At 42.0% G+C, this 25,624-nt stretch overlaps 1 protein-coding gene across 1 annotated transcript; it reads right to left on the bottom strand.

The window, feature by feature from the left end:
* Positions 1–679: 679 nt before the first annotated feature.
* RNASEL (ribonuclease L) lies at positions 680–25,624 on the bottom strand. Its single transcript, XM_058539916.1, is given in 8 exon segments — positions 680–2,517; positions 2,519–2,632; positions 3,310–3,443; positions 12,628–12,760; positions 13,576–13,781; positions 14,975–15,060; positions 22,134–23,796; positions 25,538–25,624. Coding segments are annotated over 7 exon segments (2,223 nt in total). The 5' UTR covers positions 23,614–23,796; positions 25,538–25,624; the 3' UTR covers positions 680–2,447.

The following is a 25,624-nucleotide window of genomic DNA, read 5'->3' as shown; positions in this document are numbered from 1 at the left end:
TGGATGTTGCTGGATTACTTTTACCATAATTGTCTGTCCTATGTTGCTTGTCCAGTACACTCCAGGTGGGCAACCTCCCCCCTTCTCTGTGGAACTGGCACCTCTGCTTGACATGCCTCGATGCAGAATTACCTTGCCTAACACAGTACCTAGCATGAGCTACAAGCTCAAGTAAATGTTTGTGTTGACAACTGAATGAGAAATATCTGCAAAGTATCCACAGAAACCCTCAGAGAATTAAAGAAAAGGATAAAATGATCAGTTCCTTCCTTCTCTCTCTCTTTTTTTTTTTTTTTTTGCAGAGGAAGATTCACCCTGAGCTAACATCTGTGCCAGTCTTCCCCTATTTTTTGTATGTGGGTTGCCGCCACAGCATGGCTGCTGATGAGTAGTGTAGGTCTGCGCCTAGGAACCAAACCCAGGCTGCCGAAACGGAGTGTGCCAAACTTAACCACTATGCCACGGGGCCAACCCCCCTTCTTTCTATTTCTACAAGAAGGCCCAGGGTGCATGGCGTTCTGGAATTACTGGAGGCCTGAAAATAGGCTCCTTTTCCCATTATTAAAGAGCAGGATGCCCTTTCTTAAAACTTACCCAGTAACTACTCACTGAACATTTTCTATAGTAGGTAACACTGCTCTCAAAAGTAGGAATATCATTCAGAGAAAATCAGACTTAATGAGATGATTCAAAGTTTTATCGAATATGCTTTATAAATGGACATTTTGATTGACATATCCAGGTACTCACTACAAATCATAAAACCAAAGCTTAACTTTAAAACCTAAAGCAATCTTGCTGCTCCTAAAACCTTAAAGAAAATCCTTAAGTTTGTCCCTTCCAGCTCTTCTTAACTTCATTCAGTGATACCCATTTTACACCCAGGAATACCTAAGATACCGTTTTTCCCAGCTCCTCCCACTACAAAGCTCCATCTTCACCACCACAGTGAGGATAATGGAAAGAACATCAGACTTAATGCCAGAATATCTGTTCGGATCCAGACAATGACACCTCCTAGGCATGTATTAGAGTCAATCAGCATGTCTCTAACCTTAGTTTCCTCATCTGCAAAATAAGGATTACAACATTTACCTTACGGGATTGTTTTGAAAACTAAAAGAGATAAAATATGCAGGTGTAATTTAGAAGTTATAAATTATCATAAAAATGTAAGGTAGCATTATTACTCCTCTATGAATATGGTTCATTCATTATTCAATGAATATATATTGTACATTACTGTGGGGAAGACACTTTGCTAGGCAGTAATGACACAAATCAAAAAAATATATTTCATTGGCCCTAGAGAGCTTAGATTCCAGTGGGGAAGAAGCACGCTCAAGGTGGAGAAAAGCATGCTCTGATGTGGCTACGGTGCTAGGCAGCCAGGAAGAGGACTCACACTGGGGTGTAGAAACTGAGGGTGGTCAGAGGACTTCTTGAGGAGGTGACACTGGAACTGTCTCACTACAGATCCAAAAGCAAGGAAACAAATCCAAGTCACTCCTTGTGAGGTGGTCTGCACACTCCATGGTCCTGGGCCGCAAGCCAGTTCAAAAGTGTCCCAGCCTCTCAAGACAGAGTTTCTCAACCTCAGTACCACTGATATTTCAGGCTGGATAATTCTGTGTTGCAGGGGACTATCCTGTGATCGCAGAATGTGTGGCAGCATCCCTGACCTCAATCTACTAGATGCCAGTAACACCACCTACCTCCCAGCTTTGACAACCAGAAACATCTCCTGACACTACCAAATGGCCCCTGAGGGGCAAAATTGCCCACAGTTGAGAACTACTGCCTTAAGGTCATGGAAAACCAGTGCAGGTGGTTCTAGAAGGAATGGAATGCATACAATTATTACCTAGACTTATACTAGTGCTCAACAAATATTGAATGAATAAATGAATGAGCCTCCCGGAGCCCATTTGACGTTCTTTTTGGGTCTCATGCAGAAGAGCCCTGGGCTAGTAATTAAGTTCTAAGGTGCCCAAGTGAGAGGTAACAACACCACCACATCCATTTATACAGTGCTCTGTACAGGTTGTATGATCTTGGGTAAGTAGCTCAAACTCTGAGTTTCAGGTTCTTCAGTTCTTCTCTGGGGATATTAACCCTATCTTGCAAGGTCACTGGGAGAATTACATGAGATAATTGATGTAAAACATACAGCATTAGAGGTCTAGGCATTCACTCCTTTCGTGCAATTGACAAGAGGAATCTCAGCAGGATGCCCTCCTAGCTCCTGCCCCCTAAACTCTACCCTTAAAAAGACCTAGAGTAATTGGAGCATATACCTTTTTTGTTATAAACATGTGGGAAATGCCGAGCATTGGACCAGGAACTGCTGCATCAGCCATCCAACTCATCCCTTCCAGGCAACCAGGTTAGTTAAGAGGTCCAGAGAGTAGTGACTTGCCCAGGATTACACAAGGCTCTGTCAGCACTCAGGGCTCAGCAACACTCAAGTGCTGACCACCACTGCCTCCCTCACACCAAGGCTTGTTTGAACTGTGTTTTTGGAAAATGCTTTCTGTATTCTGTGTTCTGTAGTTTCGTATAGACGTAGATGATCAGATCAGGAAATTTCTTCTGAAAATAGTGGGAAGGTATTCCAATTCTCGACTTCATCCTGAAATGAAACATAAATGCTTTGGCATGCTTGCCTCAAATTCTTCTTCCCCTCCTTACAACACATGGCTCCAGAGATCTCTTTGCTCCCTTGGTTTCTATGGCAAAATGAATGAGGACTTGAGAGCCTGACAGAGCGTGATTCATCTCCTGACTCTACAACTAATCCTGTGCACTTTGGCAGCTTATTTCTTGTGAACCTCGGTTTTATCATCCATAAAAGGCAGATAATACAACTCCACAATCACTTATCTACAATTCTAAAATCTAAAAGAGCCCTGAAAACTGCAAGTTTTTTGTGAGTTTGCAGCTAATATTCTTGGCAACAAAAGCTGATTTGACTAATGTGGGGCTACTTTCTAGGCTTTCATAATGCTACATTCATTGCACCCAGCTGCCCAGTCCCCTGTGTTTCTTCACACAAGGGAGTCACTAGCCTTCTGTTCATGAGGGCTCAGCAAAAGCTAAAAAGGAAGATGAGAGCCTACTGGGCATGTCCATGAGTTCACTGTAAGACCCTCGTGGAGTCCCTTTTCTGAACAACGGGGAGGAATTACTTTTCTTTCATCAAAATAAATGTTGTTCTTTCCATCAAGTAGCAGATATAAATTTAGAATTGGATTTTTTTAAATCATTCTCATCTCATATATGACTTACGGGAATGAAAACAATACTTACTTTTCATTCTTTTTCTCATCAATGTGTTCTCCAACGTTCCGGATGAACTTTAGCAGATCACCCACAGTGTTCTGATAGAAATTGCTACTTTCTTTATAAAACTTATTCATCTTTTGCATGACATAGCTGTCAATCTAAAAAGCAAAACATTATACAAAATGTAGGAGCAATACAAAATAAATCCTGATGGAATGTTACTGCAAAAAGGCAAAATACAAATTTTAATATATGCCAAAATTACCACTAATTAATAAAATAAATTAACAGAAAGAAAAGAATGGAAGTGAACACTCTACACCAAAATGCTAACTGTAGTTGTGTGTAGATGTGGAATTATAAATAACTTTAAATTCATGTATCTATTTCCCACGTAAATTGTTTTCATAAGATGTTAAATATATTCACATGGTTTAGAAAATCTTTGGCTGCTATACCAGGAAATTTGCTCATCATAATACACGTATTTTTATCCTTGTGGCCACCCTTGCAAATTCATACTTTATTACATTTCCTCTTTAAAGAAGGTTGTCTGTACTGAAACCAGGCCTGGCAGCCACCGCCAAAGTGAGTGGGGTTGTTTTTTTGTTTTATTTTCTTTTGAATTATGTCTCCAAAGGTTACATGTTTCTTGTTGCCTCTAGGCGTCCCAGGGTAACTTCTTTCATATGAATGCCTTCCTCTGTATGCTTGCACCCTTGTAGATGGCTCTTGTATTTAGAAAGAGTTTGGAGTAAGAGAACAAGATGCAACAACCAGGAAGCCAGAGGGTCCCTTAGGAAGAGTAACTAGTGACTAGACCAACCCTAGTGAAGACCTGCTGAGCCCGCCTTGGTGTACGACATGCAGAGCACGTCTGAGAAATGCTGAGCGATGTAGTGGGGCAGGATGGGGCAGCTTGTGGAGGAAGGCAGAAGTACACACTAGAAAACTTGGGCTGTAGACCTGTGCTGCCAAAAACTGATTGTACGACCAGGAAAATGGGCAAGTCACTAAAATCAAAAGAAAAACAAGCCTAAAATGGAAATTAAAAAATAAGAATTGAGTGACGTCAGCAACATGGTTGAGTGAGTTGTTCCCTGTGTCTCTCTCCCTTCAAACTATAACTAAAAGGATGTTCATGGATCAGCGGAGGATACCCGCACAGCACACCAGGACGCCTCAGAGACCCAAGCAGCTGTATATCTGAACTATATATGGACTACCCCCCGCCCCAAGAAAGTGGTGGAGATAGGTGAGGACCCTCTGGACCCCAGGCAGCCCAGCACACATGTGCCACTACTTTCCCAGCTGGAGTGATCATAGCATCGCTGGGGCCCCGAGGATGGGAGCGTGCCTCAGCATGACTGTGGAAACAGGTGATGGCAGCCCTGAACCCCCCATGTGATCACTTCCCTGTCTAGTGGGGGAGCCTTCAGGGCCATGCAGCCCACAGAGAGCAGCATAGGCTTGGGACCCAGTGGGGAAGCCTTACCCACCAAGCACAAAGGACAATGCTACCTAGGAGCAGAGGGGGGCTGAGCTCCCAGTCTGTGTGAACAAGCTCCCAGCTGCTGTGAACACCCACAGTACTGCTGCAGCCCCAAAGAGGGGAAGCATGTCTCAGCGAGACTGTGAGAACCTGAGGCAGTAGCCCTGAGCCCGCAGGTGATCACTCTCTCGTCTGGTGGGAGAATCCACAATCCTACCCAGTTCCAGGGAGAGGCTTTGGCTCAGTCTCAGAGGGGAGCTCCTGCCCACCAAGCACAACAGCTGGTGTGACCTAGGAGCAGAGGGCAGCTGAGATCCCAGTGTGGGTGAACAAGCTCCCAGCTTCCTGAACACCCATAGTACCACTGTGGCCCAGCAGTAGGGAGCACAACCCCCGGGGTCAGCGGGAGTAGGCAGCAGTGGCCCTGAGACCCCCACGTGACTACTTTCCCACTCGGTGGGAGACCCCACAGGGTCACTGCGATCCCAAGGAGTGACCCAGGCTTGGACAGGCACAACTGACAGGGATCGCAGCAGTGGGCTCAGATTACACAGCTCCTGCCCACTCCCCAAGTGGCAGCAGGCGGAACCTGCATCCAGAAACTATCACTATATGCCGGCACAAATCCACCCCATCAAATGGTATAAAGAAATTTATTAATACTCCAGATCAGAAGGAAAAAGAAAAACACCCAGAAACCAATCCTGAAGGCATGGAAATCTATGATCTTAATGACAAAGAATTCAAGACAGCCATCATAAGAAAACTCAATGAGCTACAAGAGAATTCTGAAAGACAGTTCAATGAAATCAGGAACCAAATTACTGAACTGAGAGAATTCTTCACAAAAGAGATTGAATCTATAAAGAAAAACCAAACAGAATTGTTAGAGATGAAAAAAACAAAGGATGAGATAAAGAAAAATCTACAGTCCTTAAACAACAGGGCTGATAATATGGAGGATAGAATTAGCAATCTGGAGGACAGGAACACAGAAATGCTTCAGATGGAGGAAGAGAGAGAACTTAGACTAAAAAAAAAAGAAGAAATTCTCTGAGAAATATCTGACACAATGAGGAAATGCAACATAAGGATTATAGGTATTCTAGAGGGAGAAGAGAGGAAAGAAGGAGCAGAGAGCTTGTTCAAAGAAATAATAACTGAGAACTTCCCAAACCTGGAGATGGAGCTGGAATTACATGTAAAAGAAGTCAACAGGACTCTTAATTACATGAATGTAAAAAGACCTTCTCCAAGGCATATATTAGTAAAGCTGGCAAAAGTCAAAAATAAAGAAAAAATATTAAGGGCAGCAAGGCAGAAGAGAATACCCTATAAAGGAAACTCTATCAGGCTTTCAGTGGATTTTTCAGCAGAAACCTTACAGGCTAGGAGAGAGTGGAATGATATATTCACAATTCTGAAAGACAAAAACTTTCAGCCAAGAATACTATATCCAGTGAAAATATCCTTCAGAGATGATGGAGAAATAACAACTTTCCCAGATAAACAAAAACTAAGGGATTTCATTGCCCCAAGACCCCCCCACCATATTTGATCAAGAAAGCCCTCATACCTGAAAAAGACAGAAAGAAAGAAAGGGTTTACAAAGCCTTGAGCATGCAGATAAATAGGCAAACAAAATCAGAAATTGCAACTCTCTATCAGAACAGATTAGCAAACACTTCATTATAACTCTAAAGATAAAGGAAAAGAAAACATCAAAAATAAATATTATCACTTCATTTTAACCACAAATTTACAACACTTAATGGAATAAGTTGTGACGACAACAACAACTTAGAAGGGGAAGAGGAGAGGGATGAAACCTGCTTAGACTAAGGGAACAAGACGCTATCAGGGAATGGACTATCTCATCTATGAGATCTTTTATACAAACCACATGATAACCACTAAACAAAAAATCAGAACAAAGACACAAATGATAAATAAAGAGAAAACTGAGAAAACCATCATAGAGAGCCACCAAACTGAATTAGCAGTCCAAAATACATGAGAGGAGAAACAAGGGAAATACATAACAACCAAAAAACAAGAGATAAAATGGCAGCATTAAGCCCTCATATATCAATAATCACTCTAAATGTAAATGGATTGAATTCCCCAATCAAAAGACACAGAGTGGCTGGATGGATTGAAAAACAAGACCCAACAATTTGCTGCCTCCAGGAAACACATCTCAGCTCTAAAGGCAAACACAGGCTCAGAGTGAAGGGATGGAAGATGATACTCCAAGCTAATGGAAAACTAAAGAAAGCAGGTGCTGCCATACTTATATCAGACAAAGTAGACTTCAAGATAAAAAAGGTAATGAGAGACAAAGAGGGACAATGTATAATGATAACAGGGACACTCCATCAAGAAGACATAATACTTATAAATATATATGCACCCAACACAGGAGCACCAAAGTACACAAAGAAACTACTAACAAACCTAAAAGGAAATATCAACAACACAATAATAGTAGGGGACCTTAACACCCCACTTACATCAATGGATAGATCATCCAGACAGAAAGTCAATAAGGAAATAGTGGACTTAAATGAAAAACTAGACCAAATGGACTTAACAAATATATATAGAGCACTCTATCCAAAAAGAACAGATTACATGTTCTTCTCAAACACGCATGGAACATTCTCAAGAATAGACCATATGTTGGGAAACAAGGCAAACCTCTATAAATTTAAAAAGATTGAAATCATAACAAGCATCTTTTCTGACCATAATGTTATGAAACTAGAAATCAACTACAAGAAAAAAGCTGGGAAATTGACAAAGATGTGGAGACTAAACAACATGCTACTGAACAACCAATGGATCATTGAAGAAATTAAAGGAGAAATCAAAGAATATCTGGCGACAAATGAAAATGAAAATACACCATATCAACTCATATGGGATGCAGCAAAAGCAGTCCTGAGAGGGAAATTCATAGTAATGCGGGCTCACCTTACCAAACAAGAAAAATCCCAAATAAGCAATCTTAAACTACACCTAACAGAATTAGAAAAAGAAGAACAAACAAAGCCCAAAGTCAGCAGAAGGAGGGAAATAATAAAAATTAGAGCAGAAATAAATGAAAATGAAACCAAAAAAACAGTACAAAGGATCAATGAAACAAAAAGCTGGTTCTTTGAGAAGATAAACAAAATTGACAAACCCTTAGCCAGATTCACCAAGAAAAAAAGAGAGAAGGCTCAAATAAATAAAATTAGAAATGAAAGAGGAGAAATCACAACAGATACCACAGAAATACAAAGGATTATAAGAGAATACTATGAAAAACTATATGACAACAAATTGGATAATCTAGAAGAAATGGATAAATTCTTAGACTCATACAACCTCCCAAAACTGAATCAAGAAGAAAAAGAGAACCTGAATAGACCAATCACAAGTAAAGAGATTGAAACAGTAATCAAAAACCTCCCCAAAAATAAAAGTCCAGGACCAGATGGCTTCTCTGGAGAATTTTACCAAATATTCAAAGAAGATTTAATACCTATCCTTCTCAAACTATTCCAAAATATAGAGGAAGATGGAACACTTCCTAACATGTTCTATGAGGCCAACATCACCCTGATACCAAAGCCAGACAAGGACAATACAAAGAAGGAAAATTACAGACCAATATCGCTGATGAACATAGATGCAAAAATCCCAAACAAAATATTGGCAAACCAAATACAGGAATACATTAGAAAGATCATACACCACAATCAAGTGGGATTTATATCAGGGACACAGAGATGGTTCAACATCCGCAAATCAATCAATGTGATACACCACATTAACAAAATGAGGAACAAAAACCACATGATCATCTCAATAGATGCAAAGAAAGCATCTGACAAGATCCAGCATCCATTTATGATAAAAACGCTCAACAAAATGGGTATAGAAGAAAGGTACCTCAACATGATAAAGGCCATGTATGACAAACACAGAGCCAACATCATACTCAACTGGGAAAAACTGAAAGCCATCCCTCTGAGAACAAGACAAGGGTGTCCACTCTCACCACTGTTATTCAACACAGTGTTGGAAGTTCTGGCCAGAGCAATTAGGCAAGAAAAAGGAATAAAAGGACTCCAAATAGGCAATGAAGAAGTGAAACTCTCGCTGTTTGCAGATGACATGATTTTATATATAGAAAATCCTAAAGAATCCATCAGAAAACTATTGGAAATAATCAACAACTACAGCAAAGTTGCAGGGTACAAAATCAACTTACAAAAATCAGTTGCATTTCTATACTCCAATGACAAACTAACAGAAAGAGAACTCAAGAATACAATCCCATTTACAACCGCAACAAAAAGAATAAAATATCTAGAAATAAATTTAACCAAGGAGGTGAAAGACCTATACAATGAAAACTATAAGACATTATTGAAAGAAACTGATGATGACATAAAGAAATGGAAAGATATCCTATGTACATAGATTGGAAGAATAAACATAGTTAACATGTCCATACTACCTAAAGCAATCTACAGATTCAATGTAATCCCAATCAGATTCCCAATGACATTCTTCACAGAAATAGAACAAAGAATCCTAAAATTCATGTGGGGCAACAAAAGACTCCGAATAGCTAAAGCATTCTTGAGAAAAAAGAACAAAGCTGGAGGCATCACAATCCTTGACTTCAAAACATACTACAAAGCAATAGTAATCAAAACAGCATGGTACTGGTACAAAAACAGACACACAGATCAATGGAACAGAATTGAAACCCCAGAAATAAAACCTCACATCTACGGGCAGCTAATCTTTGACAAAAGAGCAAAGAACATACAATGAAGAAAGGAAAGTCTCTTCAATAAATGGTGCTGGGAAAACTGGACAGCCACATGCAAAAGAATGAAAGTGGAGCATCTGCTTTCGCAATACACAAAAATTAACTCAAAATGGATTGAAGACCTGAAGGTGAGACCTGAAACTATAAAACTCCTGGAAGAAAACGTAGGCAGTACACTATTCATCATTTGTCATAAAGGGATCTTCTCAAATTCCATGTCTACTCGGATAAGGAAACAAAAGAAAAGATAAACAAGTGGGACTTCATCAGACTAAAGAGCTTCTGCGAGGCAAACGAAACCAGGATCAAAATGAAAAGACAACCCACCAGCTGGGAGAAAATATTTGCAAACCAGATATCCTACAAGGGGTTAATCTCCATAATATATAAAGAACTCACACATCTGAACGACAAAAGAACAAATAACCCGATCAAAAAATGGGCAGAGGAAATGAACAGACATTTTTCCAAGGAAGATATACAGATGGTCAATAGGCATATGAAAAGATGTTCAACATCACTAACCATCAGGGAAATGCAAATCAAAACAACACTAAGATATCACCTTTACACCCATGAGAATGGCTATAATCACCAAGACAAAAAACAACAAATGTTACAGAGGATGTGGAGAAAGGGGAACCCTCATTCTCTGCTGGTGGGAATGCAAACTGGTGCAGCCTCTATGGAAAACAGCATGGAGATACCTCAAAAAATTAAAAACAGAAATACTTTATGATCCAGCTATCCCACTTCTGGGTATTTATCCAAAGAACTTGAAATCAACAATCCAAAGAGGCTTACGCACCCCTATGTTCATTGCAGCATTATTTACTATAGCCAAGACATGGAAGCAACCCAAGTGTCCATCAACAGATGATTGGATCAAGAAGATGTGGTATATATATATAATGGAATACTACTCAGCCATAAAAAAGACAAAATCGCCCCATTTGCAACAACATAGATGGGCCTGCAGGGTATTATGTTAAGTGAAATAAGCCAGACAGAGAAAGACAAACACTGTATGACCTCTCTCACATGTGGAATATAAGCTAACACACAGACAGAGAGAACAGTTTGGTGGTTACCAGGGGCAAGGGGGTTGGGGGGCGGGCACAAGGGGTGAAGGGGCGCATTTATATGGTGACTGATAAATAATAATGTACAACTGGAATCTCACAATGTTATAAACTATTATGACAACAATAAAAAATAAATAGATAAATAAGAATTGAAGTCAATCAAAATTCAATATAAGTCAATGAAGTTTAGGGGAAAGAATCAATGAAGTGGGAAACAAAAGAACAGAATTCTCTTCCCAGCTCTGCCAATCTCTGGTTTTCCAATTCTGAGTGTTTTGGGTTCCCTCTCTGAGCCTCAAGTTCCTCAGCAATTAAAAGAGTTGGTGGGGGTCGGCCCTGTGGCTTAGCGGTTAAGTGCGCGCGCTCCGCTGCTGGCAGCACGGGTTTGGATCCTGGGCGCGCACCGACGCGCCACTTCTCCGGCCATGCTGAGGCCGCGTCCCACGTACAGCGACTGGAAGGATGTGCAGCTATGGCATACAACTATCTACTGGGGCTTTGGGGGAAAAAAATTAATTAATTAAATTTAAAAAAAAAAAAGAGCTGGTGGACTTGATGGCATCATAGCTTTGTGCACGAGTGGCTTTAGCACATGGCGTCTGCCACCAGACTGCCCAGCTTCAAATCCTGCTGCATCCCTTCCTGGCTCTGTGCCTTTGGAAAAATTATTTGTCTGTGCCTCAGTTTGCCCATCTGCAAAATGGAGATAATGGCCTCAAAGATTGTTACAAGGATTAACTGTGGTAACTCACATTAATTCTTGAGAACTATAGCTGCCATATAGTCGGCACTACACAATCATTAGCGATTACTGTCATCTGCTCTGGTTTCAAATTGCTCTGATTCTACAAATTTAAGTGTTGGCTGAAGTTTTTTAGACATTCATTTAGCAAAGAGTCACGGCACACTTACTCCATACCAAGAATACAATAATGAACAAGACAAGGGATGGTCTCTACTCTGGTGGAAATTATAGGATAGCAGCAAAGACAGATGTTAAGCCAGCAATTATGAGTATGATGTGTAGCCTGGAGACGAGCGAGGGAAGGAAAGCAAAATGAAACCTAGAAACAAAGAGGTATGGGAGAAGCACAGTCCTAGATCAGGCTTAAGATAGGGAAGCAGTTGGTCTCACTCAAAGACCTGAGGATTACGGATTCTCCCATAGTGCTCTGCACATATCCCTGCGGCGCCCAGCATGTATCACACAGCCATCATTTCTGTGGGTCTCTCGGCCCCACATGGATAATGCTGTAGTCTGCTTTGTCTATCCATGGCCTCGCACGGGCCTGGCACATAACTGGTACTTGACAGATGGCTGCTAATTAATAATAATGAAAGTTCTGATGGTACTGACTAGATTGAGATGCTGATTCTTTTTTTATGTTCCACCATACTCAGTTTAAGTTAAGTGGACTTTTTCTTAAAGAAGAGGAATTTAGAAGGTCATCTTTTCTTCGTAGTCTCTTTTCTCAGGCAGAATGTAGGTGTGTATGCGGATCCTCAGAGCTGGGCTGTTCACAGGCAGTAGAGGCAGCTGGTCTCTCCTCAGACTGAAACGCCTCACGGTGGAGTGCCTCCTTTGGGTTAAGCTCGATTTAATCAGCTGCTCTTGTCACAGCAGTAACAGGATTGTTAGCCAGGCCTCTCTCAGAAAACAAGGTTTGAGGGAAAGAGCCACAGAAAAGGAATGGGATGGGACAAGGCCATCCTAAAGAGGAGCCTAGATGAGAGTCTGTCGGGGGAATCTGGCCTCTGAAAGACCCGAAAGTTCAAATGGAAACTGGGATGGGGAGGAAGGGAAGGAAAATCCCCTCTTTCACCCCTTGGTTGGGTCAGGCCAATAGTATTAAAAAAGTTAGAAAAACTAACATAGCACATTACACAGATTCTTATCCCTGGAATAACTCTCAGACCATAGGAATCGTTCATACCTCACGAGTCCACCGGGCAAAACTTGTGGAACGTTCAGATTTTCCAGGTTGCAGTAGTTGGAGGATCTTGCTTTCAGCGTTTCTCGTTTTGATGTCGGATTCATTTCCCACATTCCTAAGGGTCCTATAGCGGCTGAGGATGATAGAATTATCATGCTCATTCCATCCTTCCCACTCTTTCCAGAAAGAGAAAACTGTTAGATTTTGGGTTTTGATAAAAGTAGTAAAACCACGGCTCTAAAAATTCTGCACAATGGGAGATACAGGCTTCTCTCCTCTCCCTTTTTCTACTCTTCACAAGAGAAAACCAGAGTCCAGGGAGGTTAAGTCACTGCTCCAAGGACCCACAGCCAGGAAATGCCAAGCTGAGAGGAAAGCCTGGATCTGCAGATCCCCAGCCTGACTCCCGCCACACCACCTCGCCATGATGGTTAATTTTATGTGTTAACTTGACTGGCCACAGGGGGCCCAGATTAAATACTATTCTGGATGTGTCTGTGAGGGTGTTTCCAGACGAGATTAGCATTTGAATCAGTGGACTCGGTAAAGCAGACTGCCCTCCCCAGTGTGAGTGGGCATCATCCAATCTGTTGAGGGCCTGAATAGAACAAAAGGCAAAATTTGCCCCTTCCTGTCTGATTGCTTCAGCTAGGACATTGATCTTCTCTTGTCCTCAACTCTCTTGGTTCTCAGGCCTTCAGATCCTTTCTGGAATCCATATCATCAGCTCCCCTGGTTCTCAGGCCTTTTGATTTGGACTAAATTACACCATTACCTTTCCCGGGGTCTGCAGCTTGCAGACGGCAGATTGTGGAACTTCTCAGCCACAATATTGCATGAGCCACTTCCTCATAATATATATATCTCTATGAATCCTGAAGAACCCTGACTAATACACTCACTGTCTCCGTTCTGGAGACCTATGATATGTACTCAAGTTTTACTTACCTCTCCCAACTCCAAAAGAAGGGATGATCCAGCAGGCCACTCAGATGGTCCTTCACATTTTCCCCAGGGTAGAACAGGTGATACATGAGGTTCTGAGTCACCGCGTCTGAAGAAAGTCGAATCACCTCTTCATAACTTTGAGTCGTCAGCTTCTCAAAACAGATGGCTCCCTTCCTTACAACATACAGGACCAGCAGTCCAAGGGCCTGCACAAAAGCCACAAATCAAGCCAAATGTGCTTACTCACTCTATTTGGGTAAACTTGCAGGGTGTGGTGCAGGCTGTGAGCAAATGGGAAATGGGAGGAATCTCGAGGAATCCACAGGGGGAGAGAAGACACAGGTTTGTGCATTGTGAACTCTTCAAGGCAGTATGTGGTCCCCACAATCTAGGTTTATAAGGAGCAAAAGATAATCCTGGGCCAGAGCTGTCAGGGAAGACTGCTTAGAGGAAGAGGGATTTGAGATAGACCTTAAAGTATGGATAGGATTTAGATAAACAGAGGAAAGGGAAAATGTTTTAAAAAACAAGAGGAATGCCACGAATCTGGCTGGGCACTGGGAATTTAGGTCCAGGGCTATGACAGGCAGCAGATACAGGAGCCAGTCCAGGTCCAGCGGGACACAGTTATGGCCCCAGGAGTTAGGCCACAGCAGGGAGGAAGGGCCAAGAAGGAGGCCGGCATAGGATCTCCTGTACCTTGTAAGACAACAGTCAGGGAAGGAGTTGAAATCTGGAGCCATGGAACCACAAAGGCCGGACAGGGATGCAGAGCTCTTGCTCATCGGGTTGAAAGTTCAGCACCCTGGGCAACTCTCCAGGAGAGGTCTGTCCTACCAGGGTCAGAATCAATCTGGGAGCCTTGGTTGGCAGAGGCCAGGCTCTGTCTCTTCTCAGAAGAAACAGTTATTTCAGGGACTTAATCTTTTTGGCCAAGCTTAGTGTCTTTTGAGCTGGTGATCCACTCCCTCCTTTCCAGGTGTTTCCGAGGGCCTTAATGTCTGGCCCTCTTCAGAGTTTGAATGGAGTGGGAAAAGAAATCTCATTTACTTTGTCCTTAAGCAGAAAATACCTCCTGCAGGAATTTTGGAGAAAACCCCTGGAGGTAATTCTAGAAGAGGTACAGCACGCTCAATTTATTTACTATTTAGCTAGTGGAGGAAGAGAGAGATCCAAAGAGATACAGAAAGGAGCCACAGTGACAATCAACTCTACACCAACCCAGAGAAATGCTGCTGTCTGCAAGGGAGCGAAGGCCGTGAGCAAGACTAGGGGAAGGCCTGAGAGTTCTTTCCTTCCTAGTTAAAATAGGAACATCCTCTCATTGGCCGTAGGAAATAAGGTAATGAACGAATAAGGAAGCAGGAAGATGGAAAAGTAAACTGACTGTAGAAATTACCTTTAGATCTCTCTTGATTTCCTGTGGCTCGCCAGACCACTTGATGCTTTTATCAAAATCTGCCAGGCAAACAGCATTCCTGGAATCTAAGGGATAGTTTGTAGAGGTGCGTTAAAAATCTTCATTCTCCACGTTGTGAGTAATTAATTTAAATAAATATGTAGCACAATGTGCAATCCCTCATCTCTGAAAAAGGCAATAAAGCTTGTATCTGCATTGCTGTTTACTCCTCAGAACACTGTCATATGCACTGTGTCCTTTGACCTATTAGGCATCTGCCAAGAGCAGGACTTACATTTTATTTTTTCCAGGTCAGGGGGTGGGGACAGATGAGAATAAATTTAACCAGCTCCCCATTCATGTAATTCCTAGGGGCAAAGAGCAAAGATTTATAAAGGAGATGCTGGCAGGAGTTAAGATTATAGCCTATGGCTAAAAGAACAACTAACCAACAAGTCTCCAAATCAAAGACCACCTTAGCATAGCGCTCCACCAAATCGAACCTGCTAGCCACAGCCCACCATGATACTGTAATCAGTTATCATGGATCAACCATGTGCTTAATGAGTGACTGCCTCCTTGCCCTCTTCAGAACGTTTCTCCCTTGAAGGGAGCCACTGAGTCCTCAGAAAGAGAGATGCAGGGATGAGAGAGGTCAGGAACAAAATGAAAGGGGGGCAAGTCAGTGATTTGTCCTCTAAGAGGTGGCTCCTGCTTCTGGCTTCACGGAGTCTGAGGAGGAAGGCTAGGTATCCCCAGATAGGATGATGGCCAGTGCAATTGTGTGCTTCTCGAACCCCTTTTATTCTGAACTTAGACATCAACATTGTGTGGAAACCCAGAATCTAACAAATATGAACCCATCAAATTTTTCAACAAGTGTTTGGTGAGGGGAAAAACAACGGTGAAGGAGAACACAGGGTTTAGCATCTCTGGGCAAGGAGACTGATACTAAATTAACAGTTACACAGATAAACATAAAATTAATTGCAATTTTGAAAATGCTAGCCAAAGTGCAAGATGTTCTGAAAGTGTATTAGAAGAAGAGCTACATGGCTGTGGGGTGGGGGGAGAAGTCTTCCCTCAGGAAGAGACGCTTAGACAGAAAAGGTCAGTAGAATTTGGGTAGATGAGTGAAGTGAGGAAGAGAGGGGAGACAGAATTCCAGATAGGAATTCCCAAGGCAGAAAGGAACCTGGAGAACTCTACTCTGACAGAAGAAGGCCCAGGGGGCTGGAGAGGAGGGATGAAGTCAGAAAGTGGCCTGCAGTGAGGATGAAGGGGTGGAGGGGTACAGATCATCAACCACGGACTATTTTCAGTTATTTGAACCAATAAATTCCTTTCACTTGTTTAAGCCACTTTGAGTTGAGTTTTCTGCTACATAAATCTGAAAGTATCTAACGGAACTCTTTACATCTCTTCTAATACTTGATTTTTTATTTTTAAATTCAATAGACATTGTTAAAGTGCTTTAAAAAGTTTTAAATGCTTACGCTTAGTTTCTGTTCTTTTACAACCACAGACATTAACAGACTGTTGATGGGCAGAGCTGGGATGAAATCTGCCCTCTCCGCCTTGCTGCCAACGACTCAAGAACCTCAGTCCCCTTTTCTTTCCCTCTGCTCTTCACACTTACTCCCACCACAGCGATATCATCTAGGATTTTTTTGTTGTAATTTTTGTTTTTTAAAAAACAACACGTTCGGGTTACTTTAAAAAATTATTTCTTCGTTCATTTCGGCTTCTAAAAGTCTCCGTTTTCTCCCAGACTCTTTCTCTCCTTCCTTACACACATCCTCCAGTAGTTCTTTCACAGACGGTCTGTGGGTGGAAAGTTTTCCTGAATCCTTGAACACTTAAAAAAAATGTATTTATTTTGAATCACATGCGAACAACAATAATTTGGCTGTTGTCTTGGTGCCAGCTGCTATAACAAATTACCATAGACTGGGTGATTCAGACCACAGAAATTTATTTCTTCCAGTTCTGGAGGTTAGAAGCCCAAGATCAGGATGTTAGCAGGGTCAGGTTCCAGGTGAGGGCTCTCTTCCTGGTTTACAGACAGCCATCTTCTTGCTGTGTCCTCACATGGCAGAGACAGCTAGCTAGCTCTAAGACCTCTTCTTATAAGGGCGCAAATCCCGCCGAGGCAATTTGAGAAAGAACAAAGCTGGAGGCATCACACTCCCTGATTTCAAACTATATTACAAAGCCATAGTAACCAAAACAGTATAATACTGACATAAAGCCAGATATACAGACCAATGGTACAGAATCAAAAGCCCAGAAATAAACCCACACATATACAGTCAACTAATGTTTGACAAAAGAGCCAAGAATACTCAACCGGGAAAAGATAGTCTCTTCAAAAACTGGTGTTGGGAAAACTGGACAGTCACACGCAAAAGAATGAAACTGAACCCCCATCTTACACCACTCACAAAAATTAATTCAAAATGGATTAAAAACTTAAAAGTAAAACCTGAAACTGCAAAACTTCTAGAAGAAAACACAGAAAAAAAGCTCCCTGACATTGGTCTTGGCAATGATATTAGGATACGACACCAAAAGTGCAAGCAACAAAAGCAAAAATAAATAAGTGGGACCACATCAAACTAAAAAGCTTCTGCACAGCAAAAGAAATGACAAACAAAATGAAAAGGCAACTATGGAAACAAGTGGAAACATAGCGGAATAGCCAGTGTGGAAAACAGAATGGAGGTTCCTCAAAAAATTAAAAACAGAACTACCATATGATCCAGCAATCCCACTTCTAGGTATACATCCAAAGGAAATGAAATCACCATCTTGAAGAGATATCTGCACCCTCAGGTTCACTGCAGCATTATTTACAATAGCCAAGACATAGACAAAACCTAAATGTCTTTTGACGGATTAACGGATAAAGAAAATGTGAGATACACACACAATGGAATATTGTTCAGCCTTTAAAAAAAGAAATCTTGCTGTTTATGACAACATGGATGAACCTTGAAAGCATTACGCTAAATTTAATAAGTCAGGCAGAGAAAGACAAATACTATATGATCTCAGTTATATGTGGAATCTAAAAGAACTAAACTCATAAAAACAGAGAGTAGATTGGTGGGTGCCAGTGGCAGGGGGTAGAGGAAATGGCTGAAGGTGGTCAAAGGGTGCAAACTGCCTGTTACAAGATGAATAAGTTCTGGGGATGTGATGTCCAGCATGGTGACTATAGTTAACAATACTGTATTATATACTTGAAAGTTGCTAAGAGAGTAGATCTTAAAAGTTCTTACCACACACACACACAAAATGGTAACTATGTGAGGTGATGGATGTGTTAACTAACCATATTGTGGTAATTGTTTCGCAAAACATATGTATAGAAAATCATCATGTTGTACACCTTAACCTTACACAATATTATATGTCAGTTTTATCTCAATAAAGCTGTAAAAAAATAAAAACTTTAGGGGCCAGCCCCCCGTGGCGTAGTGGTTAAGTGCGCGCGCTCTGCTGCTGGTGGCCTGGGTTCGGATCCTGGGCGCGCACTGAAGCACCACTGTCAGGCCATGCTGTGGTGGCGTCCCACATAAAGGGGAGGAAGATCAGCACAGATGTTAGCTCAGGGCCAGTCTTCCTCAGCAAAAAGAGGAGGATCAGCGTGGATGTTAGCTCAGGGCTGATCTTCCTCACAAAAAATAAAAAATTAAAAAATAATAAAAACTTTATTTCCAGTTTTGGGGAAAAAAAGCACTAACCCCATTCATCAGGGCTCCACCCTAGTGACCTAATCACTTCCCAAAGGCTCCACCTTCAAATGCCATCACATTGGGATTAGGGTTTCAACATACAAACTTTGGTGGAACACAAATATGTGGTCCACTGTAGCTGTTAAATAGGTTCTTTCTCTTCAGCTCTTTCTTTTTGCATCCAGGTTGCTGATGAGAGAAGTCTTATCCCAATCTGATTCTGGTTTCTACATAGGTAATTTGTCTTCTCTTGGCAGATTTTGAGTTTTTCTCTTTTTTGTTGATATTTTGAAATTCCTTTACCATGTGACTCAGTGGGGTTTTTTTCCTTATTTATCCTCAGCTTTTGGTGACTCTTTTTTTTTTTTTTTTTTTTTTGGTGAGGAAGATCAGCCCTGAGCTAACATCCACGTCAATCCTTCTCTTTTTGCTGAGGAAGACTGGCCCTGGGCCAACATCTGTGCCCATCTTCCTCCACTTTATATGGGATGCTGCCACAGCATGGCCTGACAAGCGGTGCATCGGTGCGCGCCCGGGATCGAACCTGGGCTGCCAGCAGCGGAGTACGCACACTTAACCACTACACCACGGGGCCGGCCCCTGGTGACTCTTTTCAATAAGAGAACTATATCTATCTTTAGTTCTGGGACATTCTCAGCTATTTTTTTCAAATATGGCTTCAACCTCATTCTCTTCCTTCCCTCTGGAATGCCTATTAGAACTTCTGGATCTAATTCATGACTCTAAAGTTTTTTTTAATACTTTCCATCCCTTTACGCTTTTCCATTAATTTCTAGGAGAATTTCTCAGGCAAATCTTCTAGCTCACTAATTTAATCTTCAATCCAGGCTGGAGTTTTTTTAATTTAAACAATTATTTTTTTAATTTTCAAATTCTCTTTTTGGTTCTTTTCACAATGCTCATCCTTGCTTCTTGGATGGAATAACCTGTCTTTGTTCTCTAGTTTTACTAATTATACTTACTTTAAAGTTGTGTTGTGGTTACTCAGTATGGCAGACTGAATAAATACCCATGTCCTAATCCCTGGAATATGTAACTGCTTCTTTATACACCAAAAAATAAAATAAAATAAAAAAGACTTTGCAGATGTGATTAAGTTAAGAATCTTGAGATGGGAGAAATTATCCTGGGTTATCCAGGTGAGTCCTAAAGGTAACCACGTGTATCCTTATACAAGAAGGGCAAAAGGAGATTTGACAACAGAAGAGAAAGCACTATGACTATGGAGGCAGAGACTGGAGTGATGCAGCCACAAGCCAAGGAATGCAGGCAGCTGCCAGAAGCTGGAAAGGAAAGGAACAGAGTCTCCTCTACAGTCTCCAGAGGGAATTTGGCCCTGCTGACACCTGATTTTGGGCTAGTGGAACTGATTTCATACTTCTGGCCTCCAGAACTGTGGGAGAATAAATTTCTGCTGTTTTAAGCCACCAAGTCTGTGATCATTTGTTTCAACAACCATAGGAAACTAACAAACTTGGTTAGCTATATTTCTTTGGGTGTAAATTCTTCTGTTCCGTGCATCTCTTTCATAGTATCGGCACTCCTTTAAATATCTTAAGTGATTTCTCACTGTAAGTCTTACTTTGCAGTTGAGAATCCCTGATGCCCTGTGAGCTGCTTCTGGTAATGCCACCCAACATAGGGGAGGGATGAAGGCAGTTGTCAGAGCTTTTGCTTTGCATTTTATTCAGTGAACTCAGGGGTAAACAGGACATGCCACTTAGTAGGGTGTTTTGGCAGAAATCTTGTGGGTTTAACTGCTCTTTGTGTCTCTTGAGATCGCTAAACACCCAGTGTTTCAGCAGTACCCTTATCTGCACACAGACAGGCCTGTCAAGAGATGCCTGGGCCCTGGAGAAGAGGGCATGCACAGGGTTTGATCTTCCTAGTTTCTGTTGATGCAGCAATCTGCTTCTCAGCTGGTCCTTTGTCCTCTCCTGCTCCGGCTTCCATTACTCTCGAGTGGCACTTTTTTGCACTGCTCCCACTATCATGAGTATCATTTAGCTGTGGCTTCCTGCATCTGTCCTGGGCTCCTGTGTCCTTCTCCAATCCAATCCTATCCATGTTTAGTCTCTTTATGATTCTTCAAAGATTTTGTCCTGTAAAAATTCTTTTTTTATTTTGATCTCAGCTATGAACTCATGTGAAAATCTTTTCCTATCATCTTAGGGATTTAACATGGGGAATAGTCTGCAGTAATCAATTCTTTATTGTCCAAGCTTAAGAACGGAAGAGGTGATGCTAGAAATTCCAGGGAATAGGTAGCCACAAATTATTTTTCTTTAGAACATGACATACGACTCTTTCTCATCAACATCAGCAGTTAGAACTGGGAAGGACTTCACCCTTGGCTAACTCTCGCAGAATCTGCCTCACAGAGCCGCATATATTTCTGGCCCTTGTCATTCTCCCCAGCAAAGTTGTTTAAAACCAGGAAGGAGTGACACTAGCACCTGTCCTTGAACTAAAAGCCAGACCCCAGTCGTGTTCTTATGTGCACCTACTCCTCTTGTCCAGGACCTTAAATACCATCCTCCGCCTCAATGCCTGACCCTCGTTTTGCCCTGCTCCCTTACACCGAGCTTAAATCTCAATGCATACCTGCAGGTTACATATCTGCTTCTGCTTAGCCCTCTAGACAAGCACCTGGCCTTTGTTGAGCACCTACAATCTACAGGCAACTTGTCTATTTAACACACTGCACTTAGACCTCATAACAACCTTATGAAGGAGGTATTAGTCTCAAAGGAGGAATCCAAGGCTCACAGAATTAAGTGACTTGTTCGAAGTTACAAAGCTACAAAGTGGCAGGACTAGGCTGCAAGCCGCCCTGAACAGGGCTAAAGTCCAGGCTTTTCCCACTGCACCACATTGCCTCCCAGGACTTTACACAAAGCTCTGCTTTTTTCCTTACTTTTGTTTGTTTTGTTTTAGGCTTGGACCAGTGGATGTTGACTTGTTCTGCCTGCCTGGAGTCTGTTTCACTGTGTCACATCTTGTCCTGCCATCCCCAATTTTGATCTCAGTTTTGCCATTAAGTTTCACAGGAACTGCCACCTTGTCTGAAGGAACACACCTTCAGGATTCTCTGACTTGCAGGCTGCTCTAGGAATTCAAATTTCTGGAGCTGGCTCCATCTAAGACATACTTTCATATTTGTATTTGCCAAGGGAAATATAGAGCTAGCCTGGCATTCCCTTGGCATCTGTGACTTCCATGTGGAGTAAGGGTCATAACTGGTAGCAGAAGAGACTGCACTGTAACTAAGAATTCGTTGCATTAATCCTCAAACTGAATAACCCACGTTTACTCTAGGCCTCTCCTATCTGCAATGAAAACCCTTTCCTTTTGTAAATAAAGACCTTATAATTTCTAAGAGAAGATTGGGGACTCACCTATTAAGATGTTTTGTGGCTGCAGATCCTGGTGAGTGTATCCACACCACAGGTGGAGTTCTTCGACAGCCTTAAATACAGACAAGAGGATATTTCGAGCAAACTCATCTTCCTCATTTTCCACAGCCTCCTCTCCACGCGTGGCCAAGAGCTCCTCCAGTGTCTGCTCACAGAGGGCGAGGCACACATACAGACAGCCGCTGTGGCTCTCACGCCCATAGAATGTCACCAAGTTACTGTTCGCTCGACTGCTCTGCAGACAGGACACTTCCTTTTGTCCACGTGTGCTGCCTTCACAGAATCGCTTCACAGCTGCTTCCTGCTCTTCATAGAACCCCAGATAGATGCCCCCTTCAGAAGTGTCAGCAATTTTATATTCTTCATCAATAAAGATTTTGAGTTTGCCAATCATAGGGCGGTACATACTATGGAGATGTTCCAGGGCTGTCCCCCAACGTGAGCTCTGAGCCTTCCAGTCTACACCAGGAGGGTGAAAATCTTCTCTGGCTCCACGACGGAGAAGAAAACTTGCAAGGTCATTGTCGTAATTGCGCCTCGCTATCCTAACAAGATCCCCACAATCCGTGCTGGCTCCTTTGTCGCACAGCAACTGCGCAATTTCCTTCTGTCTGAGTTGGACAGCAAACAGCAGTGCTGTTTTGCCCTCGCTATCTGTGTCATTAATCTCTATACATTCTTGTTCCAGAAGCATCTGCACCAAACCCAAGTGCTTCTTTTCCACTGCCAGGATCAGAGGCGTCTTCCCGCCTTCTCCTCTCACATTGACATCAGCCCCGTGGTCCAGCAGAAGGCGAGTAACGACCTCCACATTCCTATTCTCGGAGTTCCGAAGAGCACGGAACAAAGCATTTCTGCCCATATTGTCACGGGCATTGACATCTGCCCCCATCTCATCAAGGAGGATCTTCAAGACGTCTACGTGTCCTTCTTCAGCAGCATCCATGAGAGCTGTGGCCCCTCCTTGCCTAAGCCTCTCTTGATCTTTCTTTGTCTTTCGACTCAAATTCACCTCTGCCCCATTCTCATACAAGAATCTTAAGGCTTTGACCATACCGTACACAGCAGCCTCCATGAAAGCTGTGTAGCCGTGAAAATCACACTCATTGACATCTGCTCCTTTAGACAGGATAAGTTTGAGCAGCTCCACACTTCCCACAATCCCAGCAACGATGAAGGGAGTGGCCCCGTTCCTCTTCCTCAGGCAAGGGTCAGCACCATGGTGGAGCAGAAGCTCCACGATGTCCTCCCTGCAGTTTTGTACTGCATTATGCAAAGGCGACCAGCCTCCTTGCTCTTCCTGGAAATTGACATCAGCTCCTCTTTCCAGCAATTGGTGGGCCAGCTCAATGTCTCCTTCTGTCACAGCTTTAATCAACAAAACATTGTCTTCCACCGAAACCCTCCTGTTGCTGGAGCGTGTGGGTCTCTCCTGGGGGTTGTTATGGCTCTTGGTCTCCATGATGGTAAATACCACTGGCTAGAACTTTTTGCCTTTTCTTTGAGAAAATGAAAATTTATCTCCTTGATACTTGATCAGAGAGACGAGCTCTTAGAAACCCCTGTCAGAGTAAATAAGGATTATCTGGCTACAGAGCAGCAGTATGAGGAAGGACAATACTCTTGGAGCCTTCTGACATTCCACCTAGAGATGAGAGAGGTATTTTGTAATTTTATAATAGTGAGAAAACATGTGAATAAGAGAAACTAATTTTACTAATAACTTTTTCAAAATACATCTACTTTTTTATTATAGAACTTTTTATTATAGAATATTATATATATAAATTAAAAATAGGAAAATTATTACTCTATAGTCCCACTGTCCAGAAACAGACATTGCTAATATTTTAGTATATTTCTATAGATTTTTAAAAAATAATTGGGATTATTCTGGGTAAGTAACTTTGTTTCCTTCTTCCTTTCATTTAATGCCATACTATAAATAATTTCCTATGTTATTACAAAGTCTTTTAACATTTTTAATGGCTGCGTAATATGCCATCATATAGTTGTTTCATTTCCCTATTACTGAGCAGTTCTTAAATAAGATTTTTTAAATTAGAACTTTTTAACAATTCTAAATAACATTGCAGCAAATTTAGCTTATTTTAGCTTATTTTCTTATGATGGATCTTAAGACAGATTTCAAAGAATTGAATGACTGGTCAAAGGATATGATTATTTTTAGGATTCTCAAAACTATAATATTAAATTGCTTTCAATGTCTTTTAAACACATTCTGACTAGAAGTAAATGGCCTCTTTAAAAACAAAAACAAAAAACAAAACCTAGAACCTTCATTTAACACGAAAAAATGTAGTTTTGTCGATTTGCATTTCTTGTACCACTCAGGGTGTTTGCTGGCTCTGTGCACGTCTTCTCTGTGCACTGTGTGCTCCTGTTCAAAGTAGGATAAAGCAGTAAAAGAACTGAGACTCCGACCTCAGCAAGATCTAAGTTTGAGCCCCTGATTGTGTAACTTTAGACTGTTACTTCCTAATTGTGTAACCTTAGATTAGAGTCTCAATTTTCTGTTTCCTCAAACGGAGGCAACAATAAATACTGTCATGCGTACAAAATGCATTCAAGAGGGGGAGTGGCAAATATTAGGCATTCAATAAATGGTAGAGCTAATTATGTCCCTTCATGAAAAAAGCTTTTAGCAAATCCTATTCTCCCCACCCATGTGCATATACATAGTACAGAAATAGGGAACCTGGGGGTGTCAATTTAGTCCAACTGCCCTCAATCAGATCTGAGCAATTTAGATCCAATTCAAGCACCAGACAGCACCAAACAGTTACCTTAATATTTATATAACTGCATCTGCTACGATGCAACATACATACGATGAAATTCACAAAGCAACCATTTTTCAGCAATCTCTCCACTCTGTCCGTCTCAAAGCCCCCACCCTCAGAGGTCTAATCAATTGTGCTACAAAAGCACAGTCACCCAGCAATGAAATCTTTGAGCCAAATGCTTGTATAAACCGTTCCTGTTTCAGTGGGTGTGAGATGGGCTGGTGTAAGTAAAGGAGCGGAGTAGGGAAGAAAGTCAAAGGAACACTGAGTAAAATATCAGAGCAGAGAATAAAGACAAGCCAGCAAAAGCACTGCAATGGATGAGTCCTGATTTCAGTTTCCTTTTCTCCCTGTGACCAGAGCGCCTGATATACCGAGACGACTTGAAGGAATAATGTGTGGATTGTGGCAGAACCTTGGAGTTCTCAGGCGGGCTCAGGGGCCAAAGGCTCCCTGGGCCTGGCCAGCAGGCTCTGCGCTCTCTTCCGCTTCCCAATCCCACATCCCCTTTCAGCTGCGGTCCCCAAAGCCCAAGGAACCCCCTGAAAGAACCAGCTCTCTTCCTTCTGTCCATCTTACCTTCCAAACTCAGACGCCTCCGCAGGCATTCATTTGGCAACATTTAATCTTTAAATACTGTTCCCGGCAGAGAACCATTTCCTCCTG

The sequence above is a fragment of the Diceros bicornis genome, chromosome 4 (genome assembly GCF_020826845.1).
Source record: "Diceros bicornis minor isolate mBicDic1 chromosome 4, mDicBic1.mat.cur, whole genome shotgun sequence".
Taxonomy (NCBI): Eukaryota; Metazoa; Chordata; class Mammalia; order Perissodactyla; family Rhinocerotidae; genus Diceros; species Diceros bicornis.
Note: the sequence above shows the minus strand (reverse complement) of the source record. Positions and strands in the feature narration are given on the sequence as shown.